Source organism: Phocoena sinus, chromosome 6 (genome assembly GCF_008692025.1).
Source record: "Phocoena sinus isolate mPhoSin1 chromosome 6, mPhoSin1.pri, whole genome shotgun sequence".
Taxonomy (NCBI): Eukaryota; Metazoa; Chordata; class Mammalia; order Artiodactyla; family Phocoenidae; genus Phocoena; species Phocoena sinus.
The window spans coordinates 103,079,501-103,097,538 of NC_045768.1; the positions used below are offsets into that span (position 1 = coordinate 103,079,501).

Below are 18,038 nucleotides of genomic sequence, written 5' to 3' on the forward strand. Positions count from 1 at the left end.
CAGTGGTTAGGACTCCGCGCTTCCACTGCAGGGGGCACAGGTTCTATCCCTGGTTGGGGAACTAAGATCCTGCGTGCCGCTCGGTGCGGCCAAAAAGAAAAAAAAAACATGACTTTGACAAGGAAAACATCACTCCTCCATAGCTTGGTGGGAATTGTATGCCTTTGGAGGGGAAGACCTAGGCTTTTTCCAGTCTTGGCTGTGGAGCTCAGTGTCTCTCCTCTGCCGTGCTCTCTGTCACAGGAGGAAATCAGTCCTCTGGAGAATGCCATTGAAACCATGGAGCTCACCAATGAGAAGATCAGCAACTGTGTCCAGCAGCACGCCTGGGACCGGTCCCTCTCCGTGCATCCCCTCTCCATGCTGCTCAGTGGCATCGTGGACCCGGCTGTCATGGGGGGCTACTCCAACTATGAGAAGGTGGGCTGCGTCCGGGGAACCCCACGGGGCCACCAGGTCTGGCGTGTCTCTCCTGCCTTCTCCAGTGGCAGCTGGTGAATTCGTTTCTTACAGCTTCTCTGAGAGATTTTCATTCTCCCCTCTTTGTGAATGGGCAAATGAAATTAATGACAGGCTTCTCCCTGACCTCATACCTGCTAGACACCATCAGCCACCCAGCCAGGGTTAGGCCACTGTCTGGTAGAGTCACCGAAAGATCCATCTGATAGACCTCTGGTTGATTCACCAGCTGTGAATTCCCTTCCCACTCCCTCTCTCCCCTGGAAGGTAGAAGGCATACAAGTGGACCCCAGACCTGAGGATGCCCTGGAAGGGAAGCAGCATCTGTGGGAAACACAGAGCCACGCTCTATTTGGAACCCTGACATGGTGTGCCATTGGTTGTATGGACAAACGCTGGCCCTGGCTCTACAATTAAATTAATTCAGCTAAGTGTCGTATCTGTTACTCTGGAAAAACATGAATGGAATGCTCATCCCATGGGACTCCATTGTATAGGGTCTGGATGTAGCATCACTTAAAGTGGAGGTAATGCATTCAGTAGAATTTGGTTACATATAATCAATAGAAGCAGGATTTTTAATTGCTAGGTATGTTTTCAGTGGCTAAATAATTTGGGGGTCCTCCTCTTGAGTATAAATAAACAAGTTACACTCCTGTTGAGTAACATGGAGAGTGAGTGGGAAGAAAAGGAGATGGATGGGAAAGATGAGAAAGGTTAAGTGGGCTGATTCTCTTATTCCCATTTGTACACAATGTCCTGGGAAGAGCAGGGGCTTTCAGAATCGGTCACTCTTATGACCCAGTTCTGGCTTCCCATTGGCCACTGTGTGCTCTTGGGGGAGATACTTAATCTCTCTGAGCTCCAGTTTTCATATTTGAAAAAAGTAAGGGAAATACATAACTGACAGGAGTGACGTGGGGCTTAACGGAGACCTCCTGTATATGAGGAACATCATATGACCCCTGCCATGTAGTGGTGGCTTGATCAGGGTCGGTTTTCTTCCTGTCTACTTGGAACAGAATGTGTGATTTGAGTGTTCTTTTTTATTTTTTTTGGCATGAGGGATCTTAGTTCCCCAACCAGGGATCGAACCCGTGCCCCCTGCCTTGGAAGCACGGAGTCTCAACCAGTGGACCTCCAGGGATGTCCCAGTTTGAGTGTTGTTGATGAGTGGGGCTTACCAGTGCTACAGTGATCTTCTTTCTTCTGTCGTCTCTTCAACCTCTCAACCTCTTTAGTCTTCTTAGTCTCAGCAGCTGGGAAAGCACCAGAGGAACTCTGGTTTGCCGATGTTAGGTTTCAGTAATAATTTCTAGTGTTATAATGGAATTCAATACTAGGGCCAGAATACAATACTTTTTTAATGCTGTAATGATTTCCGTGTGTGTTTTTTCCTATAAGCTATCTGGTACTAATTTTGATGTGTCTTTCCAAGTATTCATTTTTTTTTCAGAATGCTCCTGAACTCTGATTTATATACACCAGTATCTGTGACTATTATATATATATTTTAAAATTATTATTATTATTATTTTTTGCGGTACGCGAGCCTCTCACTGTTGTGGCCTCTCCCGTTGCGGAGCACAGGCTCCGGACGCGCAGGCTCAGCGGCCATGGCTCACGGGCCCAGCCGCTCCGTGGCATGTGGGATCTTCCCAGACCCGGGCATGAACCCGCGTCCCCTGCATCGGCAGACGGCCTCTCAACCACTGCGCCACCAGGGAAGCCCCTATCATATAATTTTATATGAAGTTTTTTCCAGTGTGACCATCTTCTAATTAAAATGAAAAAAAAAAAGGGAAGAAAAGGAAGGATATATAAACAAATTTATTTCAGCAACTTTTAAAGACTGTTAGTTTTTACTTTTAATTAATATGTATGACTTTGTACATTGCTAAACATAAGAAAAAGGTAAACTCATTGATCACCTTGAACTATTGCAATCGGGTCGGGAATCCATCATTACCTATTGATACAGGCGACCTATTTTAAGGCAGCTCTTTAATCAGCGCCTGAGTGATCGGAACACAGGAGGTGTGTGCGGTAATTCATCAGCCCTTTCTGTTCTGAGGCAGGACTCTGCTAGAAAAACTAATTTCAGGGGACTCTGCTCTGATGTTCCCTGACTCATCTGATGCTTTGGGAATTTCAGTGCATTTCATCAGAGGTCAAAAAAATTGTTTTAACTTTCAAATTTAAACTGCGTGTATTTTGAAAGGTAAGGGTGGCTGAAGATTTAAGCAAATCCTATGTTTTCATTTATGTTGACAGTCCCTGCTCTGGAAATGTGCTGTCCTGTTTCCTTTGTGTGATGCATGGATTCCATGTATTTATATTCTCTGTTGCACTCATTTTCTAGGGCTGCCATAACAAAGTACCACAAACAGCGTGACTTAAAACAATAGGAATTGATTGTCTCACACTTCTGGGGTCCAGTAGTCTGAAATCAAGGTGTCAGCAGTGTTGCTTCCCTCTGAGGAAGGGTCTGCTCCCTGCCTCTCTCCTGGCTTCTGTGGGTTGCTGGCAACCTTTGGTATCCCTTGCCTTGTAGATGACTGTCTTCTCCTTGGCTTTTCACATGATGTTCTCTCTGTGTACATGTGTCTGTCTCCTCATATCCCCTTTTTGCAAGGACCCCGGTCAGATTGGATTAGGGGTCCATCCTACTCTCATGTGACCTCATCTTAACTAATTACATCTGCAGTAAGTCTGTGTCCATCTAAGGTCACATTCTGAGGTCCCAGGGCTTAGGAGTTCAACCTATGAATTTGGGGGGTGGGGGCGGGACACAGTTTAACCCGTAACATCTTCCCACAAAGTAAAGAGTTTGCACATATTCTGTTTTCCACACAAAATGGGCTGATCCCTTTTATAACTGTATCCTGTAGTTTCAGGAACTCTTGGGTTTCATGTGATGGGGTGGTTTTCCTACTAGTGAAGCAAAAGAATGAAGGGGAGCTTTGAAGGCTGGTCTTCAAAAGCACTCTCAGAAATGATGGTTATGGTACAGGGAGAAAATAGATAACTCCCGTTTTGAACTCTGTTGGAGCTCCAATGTTCACTACAGACTTTAGTTTTTCTTTCCTAATGAATTCTGTCTTTAAAATGGTCTCCTATGGAACACCTGTATTTATAGTTTGAGTTTTATGTCCCTATTATAGGACCTTTCCACGAATGTTTATTGATGTTATAGGTGACATGGTCTTGACCTAGCATAATAAATGCAACCTGCATTTAATATTTTCCAAAGACTTTCACATATATAGCATTTCTCATGATGTCCTCAAAATAGCCTTTGGGATAGGTGATTAGTAAGAAAGTGCCAATATGAATCTTCAGGAATTGAGGTACAGCCTATAAAATGCTGGGCAGGAAAACTCTCAGCCACATCTTCGGCCTATTAATTTTTTGCTCTTTATAAGATCTAGGCGCTTACTCTAATGAATAACCTTTTGATATTGCCATTTGGCCTTTTCTTAGCTCTTTGGGGAAGTTATTTAATGAATGACATTCTGCTCTGCTGATTTGATTTGATATGTGTGTGTAGCAGTTGAGAATGTCCTCTTGCTAGGAATTGCATGATTCCAGGAAGACTACAGAATAACTCTTTCCTTTTTGAATTGTCCACTCCGGTGGTTTAAGGGCTTCCCAGGAAAGGAACGAATGTTTACTTAATCATTCCTGGTTCATTGGACAGAACAGAAGAAGTGTTTCACCCTTCTAGGCTTCCCTCCCCTTCCTCTTAGGGTCAGATACACAGATAGGAATGTGTTCTAATCGATACTTGCCAATGCTTTGCTTTTAGGCTTTTTTTACAGAAAAGTACTTGCAGGAGCATCCTGAAGACCAGGAGAAGATCGAGCTGCTAAAGCGACTAATAGCGTTGCAGGTATGTCCAGGGCAGGTGTGGCTGGACAGCTCTCCACGCTCTGTGGGCGGCCACCACACACAACACCCAGATAGTCGCTAGGGCATCCATCTCCAAGCGCACGTTTAGGGTTACTTTTTTTTTTTTTTTTTAACCCTTGGAATCACAACCTATCTATTTATTTGGCGAAGCAACATAGGAAGAACATTCCATTAGACTGCAGTGTTGAGAGGGGTCTTCTTAGAGGGGAGATTAAAGTCCCCAAATCGGTTTGCTGGCTTGTGTTTCCAGATGAGAGATGTCGGCCTCAGTTTCTCTCTCTCTCTCTCTCTCTCACTACTTCTGTGAACAGTGGGAGGAAACGCAGCCACACAGCTCAGTCCAAGGTGAAACTTACCAGTTACTCCTGCATAGAAAGGCCCCCAGGCTCACGTGGATTTGCCTCGCCTGTCAGCCCTTCCCCTGGTTACTTGTATCCCCAGTGTGCAGATCCCTCTGCATCTTTGACCCAAGAGCATCCAGTTCCCAAGCTTTCCACGGAGAAGCAGTATTTTCGTTTGAAATGTGCTGTGTCTACCGGTTTACTTGTCCATCCCCACCTTCCATCTTTCCCCAGCATCCAAATCTGAACTCTCCCTCTTCCTAAACAATATCCTATTCCTTTCATGCCCTCCTTCCCAGATGCCCCTGCTGACAGAGGGGATCCGCATCCATGGGGAGAAGCTGACGGAGCAGCTGAAGCCACTGCACGACCGGTTGTCTTCTTGCTTCCGGGAACTCAAGGAGAAAGTGGAAAAGCTCTATGGGGTTATAACACTGGTAGGCTTTGTCTCAACAGCCTATGAGCTTTTTCTAGTCTCTTCTACCATTTATGATATTGATCCGTTTTTCAGATGCCAAATGAGTCAAAGTAGCCTAGGAATGGCATGCAAACCCTGGGGCAGTTCGGAGAAGGCATGGTCCACTCTTGATAACCTTCACCTGTTGTTGTGCTGGACAGCGGCTCTTAAACTTGAATGACCGTCAGAACCACCTGGAAGCTCGTGAAAACAGATTGCTGGGCCACATCAGTAGGGTTTCTGACTCACTTGGTCTGGGATGGGGCCCAAGAATTTGCATTTCTAACATGCCGCCAGGTAGTGCTGCGGGGCTAGGCACCACACTGTGAAAACCACGCTACTAGAAATTGGGGTTTCCTAATCCCAGACACTGGTTATTCCTGTCCTGTCTAGCCCAACTCCTACAGTTTTTCCTAATCTTTATTTTTTATTTTGGTGAAATGTTTCTACTCATCACACCTTCAAAGGGGACAGAGAATTGTGAATTACATTTGACAATGCATGTAGCTGATGTCATGACTTTTTTGGACAGTTGTAACATTTCTCACAGCTACAGTTTTCTTTTTTTCCTCCCAAGAAGTTGGGTGAAGTGATACATGGGTCAGCCTTTTCTCTCCCACAGTTGATGGTATGCTTGGTTCCAGCTTCATTTAGCCACTCTTTTTTTTTTTTTTTTTGCGGTACGCGGGCCTCTCACTGTTGTGGCCTCTCCCGTTGTGGGGCACAGGCTCTGGATGCGCAGGCTCAGCGGCCATGGTTCATGGGCCCAGCCGCTCCGCGGCATGTGGGATCCTCCCGGACCGGGACATGAACCCGTGTCCCCTGCATCGGCAGGCGGACTCCCAACCCCTGTGCCACCAGGGAAGCCCTAGCCACTCTTTTTAACATGAGTTCATCCTGCTCTCTTCAAATGTTGTATTCTTGAACCCCAGATTTTCAAAAATCCTCTTTCCTCCAAATCAAGGCTCTGCATTTCTTTTCATGTATTCCTGTGCCCTATTCCCGTACCTCCATCTCTGCTACATTGTTCTCCCTAGTATCTTTTTGATCATCTCTCCCAGTCACCCAAGTGTTCAGTCATGCCTTCCCACGAATTTACCTCCTAACCTGTTGCCAGTTAAGAGTTTTCTTTTAGGAACATTTGTCTTTAACACAAGTTCCTAGATGGCAGAGACTTGGCTTTCACTCAATGAGTTTAGTTTTTATTAGACCCAGGCCAATATTAACATTTGAATTTGATATGGTGACCTACTGGAGACATTTCTTATGAGAGTATATCCGTATTCCTTTATTTCCTAAGATTCACCAGGATAAGCTTCAGGTGTCCAGTTTCAATCTAAAACTTTTCTATTAGGCCAGTATTCCGATTTTTAAATGGCCCGTAGAAGCTAAGCTGGAGAAGCAGACAGAGGCGTTTGCTATTTTATTGATGAGTAATGAACATCTTGGTTTCCCTCTCTCATGAGGCTGGCAGAAAGTTAGGGTGAATTTTTCTCTAGTTTTAGAAACAAGGTAGGCTTAACCGAAGTTGTGTTTATAACTAAGAATGTAAGAGGGGTGGGGGAGGGATGGACAGGGAGGGTGGAGAAGGGATGGATTGGGAGACATGGATGGATTGGGAGTTTGGGATTAGCAGATGTAAGCTAGTATATATAGGATGGATAAAGAACAAGGTCCTACTGTATAGTACAGGGAACTATATTCAATATCCTGTGATAAACCATTATGGAAAAGAATATGAAAAGGAAAAAATGTATATATATTTAACTGAATCACTTTGCTGTACAGCAGAAACTAAAACAGCATTGTAAATTAACTACACTTAAATTTTTAAAAAATGGAGAGTTGCTTAATATACAGAAAATGAACTCACAACCTACATGCTTAAATGTCAGGATGTTGTGATATGCAGTTACAAAGTATCTCGTATGTCATATTATAATAAACAAAATAATATGTCAATAAAATCTTTCAAACTACAAAGAAAGAATACAAGTATTTGCAATATTTAACAACCGACGCAGCACAGGCACCAACCCATCAGAATGGGGTGCCAACCCCAATACAGGTGGGCACTCACCACAAACCACCAGGGGCTGCGCCAGTTCCTAAGGGCTGAATTCCAGGCCAGCTAACCATGAGGGGTCATGTCTCCTTTAGCCGCCCAACTTGACGGAGAGGAAGCAAAACCGCACAGGGTCTATGTTGCTCCCCTACATCATGTCATCCACACTGCGGAGATTGTCCATCACCTCGGTGACGTCCTCTGTGGTCTCCAGCTCTTCTAACTCATCTGATAACGCTCCTTCCAGACCAGGATCTGATGGGTAAGGCTTCCATCTTTAATTGCCAGGAGGGGTGAGGTAACTCCTTCCTAATGTTTGTCTTTGGTCCCCAAAGTGAGACTTGGTCAGTGTGGGTGCATCACCTTCGTAAGGGAAATCATTCACAGTACCTGGGTTATTAGTTTTGGGGTCTTTCTCATCATCTTCGTCATGAGGAATATCGTTATTTACACGATAGTAGCAACAGTTATGAAAAATGGGGAAAAAAAAAAATCACCCATAATGCTATCACACCCTATGACCCAGCCAATCATATCCTATTTTGTTTCTTTCAGAATAATTTGTAGTTATTGCTTGACTTTTTTGTTTCAATTTTTAAAAATAATTTTTAAGTTTATTTTATGAGTAGGCGATGTAATCACATATGCAATTTCAAAGGTACAAAAGGACATATCGTGAGAGGCCTCCTGTCAGTCCCCGACTCCCAGCTCATCAGTACCACTCTCCAGAGGCCAGCAATATTAGCATTCAGGTTCATGTCCGTGGTGCCTTTCCAGCAGCTCTTTATCTGTACAGAAGCAGTTCCTAAATCTATATCCTTCGTCACACGTTTTTTATTTATAAACGGCAGCATATAATACTCTTTGCCTTGCTTTTTAAAAAATTAATTAGTTTATTTATTTTTGGCTGCGTTGGCGAGCGGGAGCTACTCTTTGTTGCAGCGCACGGGCTTCTCATTGCGGTGGCTTCTCTTGTTGCAGAGCACGGGCTCTAGGCGTGTGGGCTTCAGTAGTTGTGGCACACAGGCTCAGTAGTTGTGGCTCACGTGTTCTAGAGCGTGGGCTCAGTAGTTGTGGTGCACAGGCTTAGTTGCTCCACGGCATGTGGGATCTTCCCTGACCAGGGCTCGAACCCGTGTCCCCTGCATTGGCAGGCGGATTTTTAACCACTGCGCCACCAGGGAAGTCCTGCCTTGCTTTTTTCACTGACTAGATCTTGAAATGGACTAGATCTAAATGGACTAGAAAACTCCACTTCAAAACTGCGAGAGCCTCCTCTTTCCTTTGAGTTGCAGACATCTCATGATTTCCCTACCCGTGATATACTCCATCATTGTCTATTGATGGACATTTGGTTGATTTCAGCCTTTTACTATCACAGTAGTGATAGCAATGAGTAACCTTAAAAATATATTATTTCGTTAATATTCAAGTATATCAATATGAGAAAAAGTCCAGAATTGAAATTGCCCTGTCAAACATATATAGCTGCAGTTTTCAAAATTATTCCTAAACTGACTTTCATAGAGATTATACCCATTTACAGTCCCATCAGCAACACACAAGGGTGCCTGTTCACCCACATCTTGCCACCAAATTGTGTATTCTCAGGCCTTTTAATTTTTACCAATCTGATAGGTGGAAAATATTTTCTTGGCCTAAGGCTTTTGTTTGGTTGCATATTGGTTTTCTTTCATCCCTCTTGTTTTGTTTGAGGTTGAGCATCTTTTCATTTGTTTAGTAGCTTGTATGTATTTTATTTTCTGTGAACTGTGGTCAGATTTTTTTTTTTTTTTTTCTTTTGCGGTATGCGGGCCTCTCACTGTTGTGGCCTCTCCCGTTGCGGAGCAATAGGCTCCGGACGCGCAGGCTCAGCGGCCATGGCTCACGGGCGCAGGCGCTCCACGGCATGTGGGATCTTCCCAGACCAGGGCACGAACCCATGTCCCCTGCATCGGCAGGTGGACTCTCAACCACTGCGTCACCAGGGAAGCCCTGGTCAGATATTTTGTGTACATTTTTCTGTTGGATATTGACCCTTTGTGATATGAGTTGAAATATTTCCAATTTTTCCTTTGTTTTCTGACTTTGCTTCTAATTTTTATCTAGTTATGCTGATTTTTTTATGCAAATAAGTTAATATTTGATCTTATGGCTTCTGGATTTTATATCATAAAGGCCTTCCTCACTTTAAGACTACAAAAAGCCTAATTTTAGGTTTTCACTATATAATAAAATCTGTGATTCTTTGCAATTTATTTTAGTATAAAGTGTAAGGTATAGAGCCAATTTTTTTTCCCTACTTGGCTACTCAGTTCTCCCTATAACATTTAGTGAGCAAACCATCTTTTCTCTACTGATTTGAAATGTCAGCCTTATAAAAAAATCAAATTCCAATATGTTCTTTAGTCTGTTTGTAGACTTTTCCCCCATTTCTTAGATCTACCTGTGTGGTTCATGCACTTGTTCTAATGCAGTTTTAATTACTATAGATTTTAAAGGTTTTAAAATTTCTAGTAATTTTTTTTCAGAATTTGGCTAGTTTTACATAGCTCATTTTCATATTAACTTGTCTGGAATCCTGTTGTTTTTATTGGGATATGTTAAATTTATGGATTGAATTTAGAGCTTTTTGATATTGAGCCTTCTTGCCAGAAACATGGAGTGCCTTTCCATATGTTCAAATTTAAAATATTTTAAAGGAGTGAGTTCATAATTGTGTTCAAGTGGAAAAGCATGACATGTACCATTTTGTGACCTATTGCTTAATTTTATATACATGATGAGTATTTAGCATCACTGTGTGTTTTAATGTTGAATATAAGTTAAGTCCATTGACTTAACACTTATTTATAATTTTGTAATTCCATATTATAATAATCATATCACAAAAGTAACCTGTCCAAATGGGCTTCTACCTGGAAATTAAATATTTTATTTATGTATTTATTTATTTATTGGCTGCATTGGGTCTTCACTGCTGCATGCAGACTTTCTCTAGTTGTGGCGAGCGGGGGCTACTCTTTGTTGAGGTGTGAGGGCTTCTCATTGCGGTGGCTTCTCTTGTTACGGAGCATGGGCCCTAGGCACGCGAGCTTCAGTAGTTGTGGCATGCGGGCTCAGTAGTTGTGGCTCATGGGCTCTAGAGCACAGGCTCAGCAGTTGTGGTGCATGGGCTTAGCTGCTCTGTGGCATGTGGGATCTTCCCAGACCAGAGCTTGAACCCATGTTCCGTGCATTGGCAGGCAGATTCTTAACCACTGTGCCACCAGGGAAGCCCTCAAATATTTATTATTTTCTAAATGATTTATCTATCCTTTACCATTGACATAGATATCTTTACACAGCTGCAATTATAGCACAGATTTAGTTTGGTAATTTGCTTTTCCTCTTTGTCTTTTTGTTATAAGCATTTTCCATATTGCTATATAATTTTATTATTAGTTTTTAATTATCACTTTTGATGGCTCTCTACCATTACATCATATGAATGTGCCATAATTAATTCTTCTCCCTACTATAGAATGTTTAAGCTTTGTCACTCTTTCTAAACAGATAATCATAAAAGTTCATTATAAATTTAATATAAAGACATTTAGGGAGTTCCCTGGTGGCCTAGTGGATAGGATTAGGCGCTTTCACTGCTGTGGCCCAGGTTCAATCCCTGGTCGAGGAACTGAGATCCTGCAGGCCCCTCAGTACGGCCAAAATTTAAAAAAAGAAAGAAAGAAACAAAGAAAATTAAGTTGTTATCAATATAAAATGCATTTATACTATTAAGAATTGTAACAAACGTGTCCATATATAGCTTTACAATTATTTAGGATATGGTCTCAGATCACTTCTCAACCTTTAGGTTAAGATGGAGTGTAGGCTTTACTTTCCCAAAGCATATATTACTTATTCAGGGAGTAATATTTTTTACAATTCTTGATATCATGCAATTTTTTACAATTCTTGATATTGCATGCCAATATGCAATGCCATATACAATGTATGAGTGACTATATAATTTTTCATAATATAGTCACCCGTATTAGGTATTTGGACTATTTTTAATCTTTTGAATTTGGACTATTTGGACTATTTTTAATCTTTTGAATTTGAAAATATTAAATAATACCTGATTCATTTGTTTATTTTTTTCCCATCTATGTTTTTTTTTCATGCCATAAAGAGATGCTACCAACTTTGTGGCAAGCATAGAAGTTCTGTTCTGTTCTCTTTTCTTAAACTCTGTCTCATTCAAAAGAAAAAGTTTTCAGGCAGCTGTTGAAAATCAGAGACACCATAATTGCTGATCCATTAGGTCAGTAAATAGAGAGCAGGTGCCCAGGGTTCTGTTTATCTCATGACCTGGGGCAAAGTGGGTTATTGCTCTTGCCCACATTTGCCCAGTAAGGTGACATCATTGATACCATTTTCTAACATTTATTCAGGATGTTTCTTTAAAGCATCTCAAACTGATTCACACCCAGTGGCTTCAATTCTCCTACTAGCTGTGTTATGTCACAGTATTCATGAGAACTTTCATGGTGACTGTTGGGTGTGCAGTCTGCAAAGGCGCACTTCTTTCTTGGTTGGGTGTATCCATCCTGTTTGGCACATGGGAGACTGTGGCCCAGAAAGAGAATAACTTTATGAAACACAGTGCATCGTGTTAAGGGAAGCTGGAAGGGCTTGCATAGCAGGTCAACTCAGTACATGCTCAGAGCTCCAGCAAAGTAGGGGCCTCAAACCAAAATCTTTTTTTTAAAAAAATTACTCTTCGGTATTTCAGGAAAATCATTGAAATAGTCAGTGTAAGAAAAAAATAACACGCACCGTGGGACTACACTATCATTATTTTACTGTTTAGTTTGGTTCATAATTAGGCCCTACTGAAACTCACATTAGGGCCTAGATCTTTGCCTGTAGATCTAATGACCCACAGACGCTTACCTTCATTCTCAATCTCACAGGTAAAGTAATAGTAGACCCAGTAGAATACTGGATTGTTGTTTTGTTTTTTTTTCCCTCCCTGACCAGCTACTGTTTGAAGTGATTCTTTTTGTTTGATTTGGCTTGGTTGGTTTTAAGAATAAAAGCGTCTGATTTGGAATTTAGTTCTATGATTTTTTTTAAATTAGTACAGATTTAAGACAAATAACAGTGAGTGGCTTCTCCTTAAATATACTAATAATTGGAAAATACCAAAAAATTGCAAATTCAGGAATGTAATATTTAAAAAATAATAATAATAACAGAATATTCAGAAAAGGAGAGAATAATTTGAAATAAGAAAGAAGAAGAATTGTAGTCTAGAAGCATCTTCCATTGTGACTCCAGTGGTTCTTTAACCAGACTTTCCTGCTACTTTCTCATCCTGTATCTTCACAGAAGAGGGCAAAATATTTTGTAGAAAGTGAGACCTAAAGTATTAAAAAGCTTAAAATGACTTAAGAAGTATATCAGCCAAATACAATGAGTGAATCTTGTTTAGATCCCGATTCAAACAAATCACTTGCCAAAAAAATTATGAGACAGGAAATTTGAACACTGATTGGATGTTTGATGAAATTAGAGAATTATGCACTTTCTTAGGAATGATGATGGGAGTGTAGTTTTGTTACGAAGATGAATCCTTGCCTTGTAGAGATATGCACCGCAATATTTATAGACGAGATGTGATATCTAGGAATCGCTTCCAAATAACCCAGTGCGGGGTGAGGATTATGACGGGGTATATATGAGAAATAAGATTGGCCATGAGTTGATCACTGTTGATGCTGAGTAATGTACACATAAGATTTATTATATTCTCTTGGGGACTTCCCTGGCGGTCCAGTGGTTAGGACTCCGTGCTTCCACTGCAAGGGGCACAGGTTCGATCCCTGGTCGGGGAACTAAAATCCCGCATGGCACACAGTGCAGCCAAAAAAAAAAAAAAAAAAAAACAGTTTATTATATTTGCTCCACTTTTTAATGTTCAAAATTTTCCATAATAAAATGTAAAAATAGTCTGCCCCCTCCAGTGATCTCATTTTAATATTTACATATTTAATAATTAGTGATACTAAGTTTTTAAACAATTATTTGGATTTCTTTTTTCGTGAAATACCTGTTTCACTCCTTCGACAGTTTGTATAAATTGAGCTACTCATATTTTTTTCTTTTTGATTTGTAAAAGTTTCTTATACATTAATGATATTTGCCATCTAAAATATGTACAGCAAATAGTTTTAGTTTACGAATGATGCTTTCTGCTGAACAGAAGCTTTTAATTTTTAAATACTAAAAGCTGATAGCTGTTTTTCTGTTGTCTTATTTCATATCAAAGCTTTTTCTTAAAAAAAAAAAAAAAAAAAAAGTAGGCTTTATTTTTTAGAGCAGTTTTAGGTTCACAGCAAGAATGACCAGAAAGTACAGAGAGTTCCCATGTACCTCTGCTCTGGACACACCCAGCCTCCCCTACCATAAGCATCCAACACCAAAGTGATACATTTGTTGCACTTGATGAACCTACATTGACACATCACAATCACCCAAAGTCCATAGTTTACGTTAGGGTTCACTCGTGGTGTTGTACATTGTGAGTTTTGATAAATATATTCACCACTGTAGTATCATATAGTACAATTTCACTGCCCTAAAAATCCTCTGTGCTCTGCCGACCTATCCCTCCAAACTTTTCATTTTTATGGAGTAAAATCCTCCAATTTTTAATTAAACCAGAACTTACTAAATACCCATTTAGAAGCTATAAGCAATCTATACATCACAAAGGTAGGTTTTTAACCCCTCCCCCCTTGTTTTTACATTTTGCCACATCATTTCTCTCTGTCTCTCCCCCCAACCCCCAGTCTACCATCTGAGAGCGGGCTGCATACACCATGGCTATGGAGCAAGCAGATCGTCTTACTGTAACCACATACTACATTCAGTACAGCCTATACATTCAGGAAATGTGACATTGACCCAATACTTAAAGCTACAACCCATATTCCAGTTTTGTCAGTTGTCCCAGTAATGTCTTATAGCGGTTTGTGGTACAGGATCCAATCAGGATCACATATTGTATTTAGCCATGTCTCTCTATTCTTTAATTTGAAATCATTTCCTTAGCCTTTCCTTGTCTTTTGTAATGACATTTTTTTTTTTTTTTTTTTTTTGCGGTAGGCGGGCCTCTCACTGTTGTGGCCTCTCCCGTTGCGGAGCACAGGCTCCGGACGCGCAGGCTCAGCGGCCATGGCTCACGGGCCCAGCCGCTCTGCGGCATGTGGGATCTTCCCAGACCGGGGCACGAACCCGTGTCCCCTGCATCGGCAGGCGGACTCTCAACCACTGCGCCACCAGGGAAGCCCCTGTAATGACATTTTTGAAGATTATGGGCCAGTTATTTTATAGAATTTTTTTTCGTTTGGGTTTGTCTGATGTTTCCTCGTGCTTGAGAGTCAGGTGATACATTTCTGTGTGATATGTCCTTTTCAGGTATCATATCTGGAAGCACATTACCCATTTGTCCCTTATTAGTGATTTAATTGATCCTGTGGTTAAGATTTGGTCCATTTTCTTTTCTATTTTTAAAATAGTACTTACTATTTTTCCCTTTGTAATTAATGAGCAATTTATGGGGAGATATTTTGAGACTCTCCTGTTTCTCATCAGACTCTTCTCCTCTATGTATTAACATCTAATTATGGTTCTTGAGTGAATCCATTTTCACTGTGGTGCTTGAAAATCTATCACTGTAATTAAAAAACATTTGAGGAGTACTCCTATATGCTAGGCACTGTTGCAAGCGTTCTGTAATCACCCTATGAGGTAGGTACTATTATTATCCCCATTTCACATATAAGGAAACTGAGGTATGAAAAGGTTATCTGCCCAAGGTCAACCAGCAAGTCAGTGTAGGTAGGATTTGAACCCAGGCTGTAGGGCTCCAGAGAATGTGCTATTATCCACTACATAAAGCTGCCTATTCATCTTTTACTGTGTGAACTCTGTCTTTACCTCTAAGTTTAATAAGACATTGTCTTCGTGAGATAAGATAAATATTCACTAGTATTTTCTTTCCACACTTGGACGGCCTCATTTCTGTACACGTAGACCTGGTGATATTCAATTGGCAGTTGGAAATTCAGATTACAACCTGAGAACAATGCCACAGGTTAAGGTTCGGCTGGAGAGTCATATCCCCTGGTCTTTTTGGAGTCAGTTTTTTGTTTGTTGGTTTGTTTTAATTTTTATTGGGGTATACCTGATTTACAACGTTGTGTTAGTTTCAGGTCTACAGCAAAGTGACTCAGTTATACATATATATATTCTTTTTCATATTCTTTTCCGTTATGGTTTATCCCAGAATATTGAATATAGTTCCCTGTGCTATACAGTAGAACCTTGTTGTTTATCTATCCTATATTTACTAGTTTGCCTCTACTCCCAATCCTTCCCTCCCCCGCCCCTGCTAGGTCCATCCTGGAGCCCCTTTTGGAGCGCAGGGCCTCGTCAGGGGCCAGAGTGGAAGATCTGTCCCTCAAAGAGGACAGTGAGAACCGGATGAGCAAGTTCAAGAGAAAAGACTGGAGTCTGAGCAAATCCCAGGTCATCGCAGAGAAAGCATCAGAACCTGATCTGATGGTAAAAACAAACAAACAAACAAACACCATAGATCTGCCAGTTTGCCATTGCTTTCCCTGGAGCCAGGCATTTCACCATTTACTTCACAGCTGTGAGTCACCAGACGGAAGCCTAGCATGGTTTCTCAGGACGCAGCAGCCTGCGGTAGGGTCAGATCTCAGATGGTGCTAAGAAAAACACGTACAGAGATCGGAGCCTCTAAGTCAATAATGGCGCAAGATTTATGCACAGTATAAACCCGTGGATTAATGGCTGGAGTTGTGGTTCTCGCCACTGTGGTCCATGACTCCATCCAAACATTGTCGCTTCCCTTCTTTTAGCTTAAAAAAATAAAAGGTACTTGATTCTTCCATAAGCCACATCAAGTTGTTAAGTGTGGCAGGACCTGCTCTCCCTGAGAATCAGGGTGGCTCATCTCCGACCTAAATGGCACAGTCCAACTGTGATTAAAATCAAGTCTGTGGCCGGCCAGAAAATAGTCTGTGGTCCGGTGATCCCCTGTTAGTGTCTCTGCCCTGGTACCCGCAGCGTGCCGGTGCGGTAAGCTTAGAAAGGGCTCCTGGAATTTTTGCCCTTTAACGGTTTCGGCTCTGCTGATAAGGTTGTTCTGAGCATGGATGAGCCTGGCGTGCCTCACCGTGAGAATGTTTTGCTGTGTTTCTCCCCACCCCCGCTGCTAGAGCCCAGCCAGAAAAGCACAAAGGCCAAAGAGTCTCCAGCTGTCGGACAATCGGCTGACACCGTTTCATGGCTCTTCCCTGCCTCAGTCAACACCCCTGAGCCCACCCCCGCTCACTCCTAAAGCGACCAGGACCCTGAGTAAGTCTTCCTGTAGACACCCCTTCTATTCATTTTACTAGAGGATGGTGTATGTTGATGAATCTGGGCCATTTTTAACCAAGATAGCCACAAGGTGTATGAGATGATCGTCAGGTAGGTTCAATTCAGCGGTAGTGGGTATAATTCAATTAGATTAGGGTTTGGCAAGGAATCCTTAGGTTGCTGAGACTCATTAAAGTTTTCTACCCAGGGGGCCACAGGGTTTCACTGCCCCTTTTCCAACTGTGATGGTATAAATGAGGTAGATCCGGACTAGTACTAGACAGGAAGGGGGTAACTTTGGAAACTATTGGGCAGATAGCTGTGTACTTTATATGGAGAAGGGTCCAAAATAAGGACAAGAAATAGGCCCATTCAGTAGACTACTTACAGTCAGGCTTGGGGACTCAGCAATACAAAGCCTGAGAAGAATTACAAGGACCGCTTAGTACAAAGGGATGATGGAGGGGTAGATCTTCACATCAAATGGGAGACAGTAGTCAGCCGAGTGTCAGAGATAATCAGACAAGTTTTCCTGGAGGAAGTGGATATTGCACCCTTTAAATGATAAAACTATGACAGTTCAATTTAACCAATATTTATTGACTACCTAGTATGTGATAGATGCTTTTTCTAAGGACTTGGGATATATCAGAGAACAAAGTAATACCCTAAGTTCTAGAAAAGAGTCTCATCTTCAGCTTAAGAGTAAAAACCTTCAACAAAAAAAGTGAGATTTTTGCTTAAGAACTTCTGGTGAAGCTTTCAGATAAATGAAAGGTGCTACATCTATCCCAAGGCGTAAGAGGTCTTCTTCATTCTGTCCACAGAAAGTGTAGAATGTGACCGTAGCGATTTGCCTGACCAGGTGGGTTTAGGTGTTACCGTGGCCAGCAGAAGTGTCATGAGATCCCTTGGTGAATTTTTCTCTCTGCCTTCCTCTACTTTGTGTCATTTCCAGGCTCTCCATCTTTGCAGACAGATGGGCTGATGATTGCTACAGTCCCACCTCCCCCTCCACCCAAAAGCAAGCCCTACGAGAGCAGCCAGAGGAACTCCACAGAGGTAGGGGGGTGACGGCAGACGTTGGGGCCACAGAGAGCCTACTGCTCATGGGAATGCAGCATTGGATTTCCCAAGAGTTTTAGTAGGCAGGTTTTCCCATCAATTTGTCCCTCTAATCGATTCTTGGTTCATTCCTGAAACCATAAAGAGAGGGGAATTTTCAATGGGAAGGAACAATACGCAAGGAGACCTTTCATCAGATTGAAGGTACCTCACCCCGGGCCCCGGGGGGAGTGCAATAAGAAGTGAGTTCTCGTTCACACCTGAGGAGTTTACTTCTTCTGAGTGAGTGACAGTCATT

General features: G+C 41.9%; 1 protein-coding gene across 1 annotated transcript in view; it reads left to right on the forward strand.

Annotated features, from left to right (window-relative positions):
• DOCK5 (dedicator of cytokinesis 5) overlaps window positions 1–18,038 on the forward strand; it is a 220,937-nt gene that overhangs the window by 201,598 nt on the left and 1,301 nt on the right. Inside the window, 7 exon segments of the mRNA XM_032635523.1 lie at window positions 244–420; window positions 4,268–4,351; window positions 5,012–5,149; window positions 7,330–7,496; window positions 15,685–15,853; window positions 16,534–16,672; window positions 17,634–17,737. Coding sequence (XP_032491414.1) covers window positions 244–420; window positions 4,268–4,351; window positions 5,012–5,149; window positions 7,330–7,496; window positions 15,685–15,853; window positions 16,534–16,672; window positions 17,634–17,737 — 978 coding nt within the window.